The sequence below is a fragment of the Nestor notabilis genome, unplaced genomic scaffold (assembly GCF_000696875.1).
Source record: "Nestor notabilis isolate BGI_N333 unplaced genomic scaffold, ASM69687v1 scaffold18986, whole genome shotgun sequence".
Taxonomy (NCBI): Eukaryota; Metazoa; Chordata; class Aves; order Psittaciformes; family Psittacidae; genus Nestor; species Nestor notabilis.
Window position 1 is genome coordinate 5,093 of NW_009934442.1, and position 2,498 is coordinate 7,590.

Here is a 2,498-nt window from a genome sequence, read left to right on the forward strand (position 1 = left end):
TTCGTGCTGGAAATCTGGGCTCCTAGCTAGTGAGTAGGAAATCTTCATGTCCATGGTTTCTGGAGGCAGGGTCTAGAGTGCAAAAGCCTTATCAGAAATAGTTTCACTGTTTTCAGGTGAGTGTTTGTCAGTAGTGAAAAGTCAGGTGAGCCCACGATCTTTTCCCTTGTCTCAGCTCAGCCTCCCCCTCTGGCTCCACCCGCCATGTGGACCACTGAGAAGATTAAGGAATTCAAAGCCAAGATGGGAAAGGAGAAGAATGGCCGGATGGTAGTGAAGCGAGGCGAGGTGGTGACAGTCCGTGTGCCAACCCATCCTGATGGGAAATGCATTTGCTGGGAGTTTGCTACAGATGACTACGACATTGGTTTTGGAGTCTACTTTGACTGGACCACAGTTAGTAGCACTGCTATTACTGTTCAGGTCAGCGAATCCAGTGATGAGGAGGATGAAGAGGAGGAGGAGGAAAATGAAGGTTAGTGCAGAGCTTACAAGGGTTACTTTGTGGTGCTTGTTGATATGCTGCTGAGACTGTCAGATGTCATCATTTCCATCTACTTTGTTTACTCAGCCTATTTATTATCTCTGCAGCCTTTTGTGTTCTTGGTTAGGCTGTGATGAGAAAGCACTTAGCCCTTCCTACTTCAGTGTATGTCAGTGGCTGTCCTTCCCCAAAAGCATTCTTAAAATTGAACACATTGAAAAATAAAATCAGAATTCAGTTGTTCAACTTCTAGCTCATAAAAAGATCAGGGTTTGAAATTTTAACTGGACTGGTTTTCTTAGCCTCTTGGGCTGAGAAATTTCTGGTGGTGAGTAGAGGCAAAAAGGTTTTGTTTCTGGGGGTTTTGTTTGGTGGTTTTGTTATTGGGGTGTCTCTTGTTTCTGGTGTTTGTTGTTTTGTTGTTCTGGTTTTTTTGTTTGGTGTTTCTTTTTTTTTCCCCAGTACATCAGTAGCTCCCACTGACTGCATTTGAGAGGACTGTTATCTGTGTCTTGTGAAACACACAGTGGTGTTGCCTGTTCTGTGGCTTCAGTGTGTGTGACCAGAGTAGCTGGGGGTTGTTGTCTGAAATTGATTTTCCAGGTTGTCCAACGAGGGCTAGGTTTCTGTATGAGGAATCCTCTTCGAGAAGTGAACTGAGGACATAAACACAGTGAGATTATAGCTAAGAGCTTTCCTGCCTTTCTTTTGCTTCAAGTCTGTATCACTGGTCCAGTACTGTGCATATAAAGTAATGTGTCTAAAAGGTAAGTCCAGGGAGAGGAGACCAGGCTAGCAGGCAAGTGGATACTGTCCCGTCTATATTCCAAAGAGAACTGGTTCTTGGCATGTCCTTTGTCATGGTAAGGTAAGTTGGACTTCGTGGGTATTACTTGCAGAAAGGTCAAAACAGACACTGTGGGTAATGCTGTCCCATTTAGCCAGCCGTATACCTGCATGCCTCTGCTGCTTTCTTGTCTTGGTCTTTTTCTGGACAACCTAGCAGCTTAACTGGCTCTGGCTTGCTTACTTGTCTCCTCTCTCCCATTCAGGACTTGCCTCTGTTGGTGATGTGGAAAGGGGCTCCAAAAGCTATCTACGGAACCGCTATGGAGAGATCATGCCAGTGTATCGGAGGAACAGCCATCGGGAGGTGCAGGCAGGCAGCCACGAGTACCCAGGCGAGGGCATCTACCTGCTGAAATTTGACAACTCATACTCCCTCCTCCGCAATAAGACTCTCTTCTTTCATGTCTATTACACTAGCTGAACTAAAGAGAAGGGCAGGGACGGCAGACAGGTAATGATGAATGTAGCAGGCTGCCATCCAACCTTGGTACTGCCTGATGGGCACTGCTGTGTGACAACCAAGGCACAATTCTGCCGGCTCTTCTTCAGACACTAACTGGTTTCTCCCCGCACCCTCCTTCCCTGCTGTCCCAGTGGAGAAAGGCAGCTGTATCTGCCTGGTTGTCCACAGGCAGCTGCTCTTTCTGTAAAATTTTGGGAGATCTGCTCTGTGCAGGCGTTGGGCTGGGCCTTCGTGTCACAGCTGGTAAATGCCCAGAGCCCAGGTTCAGGTGGTCATGGTTTTGATCTGTTGCGCTGGTACAAAATGAAGTGGAAATATTTTTGATCTGTTACTGTTTTGTGAGTAACTTTTCCAACTCAGCTGTCAGTTGCAGTGAGCCAAAAGCACAGATGGCTTGTCACCTAGCCACCTAGATGCCATTGCGTACCACCACTACATGTCACCAGCACCTAGTGCTTCCTCCACTCGTGCGGGTGGGGGCGCAGCTGGCCCGCGGCAGCCACTGCTGCAGTGGCTTGGCCATGCTACAACACGCAGCCCCGAACAGCGGTCAGGGCATGTGTTTGAACAGGGGTTGGGGGCAAGGGTGCACACCTGCAAGAAAGTTTCCATACAGATGAACTGGATGTTATACCTGTTGATTGTAGGGATATGTAGGTGATTAAAACTTCGGTAACCACCAAAATCTTTTCTGTAATCCAG

The 2,498-nt window shown here is 47.6% G+C and overlaps 1 protein-coding gene across 1 annotated transcript in view; it reads left to right on the forward strand.

Annotated features, from left to right (window-relative positions):
- Positions 1-2,154, forward strand: part of TMED8 (transmembrane emp24 protein transport domain containing 8) — a 3,423-nt gene extending 1,269 nt beyond the window's left edge. The window contains exons 3-4 of the mRNA XM_010017354.1: positions 176-475; positions 1,537-2,154. Of these exons, the coding sequence (XP_010015656.1) occupies positions 176-475; positions 1,537-1,754 (518 nt within the window). The 3' untranslated portion in view covers positions 1,755-2,154. The remainder of the gene's footprint in view (positions 1-175; positions 476-1,536) is intronic.
- The last annotated feature ends 344 nt before the right edge of the window (positions 2,155-2,498 follow it).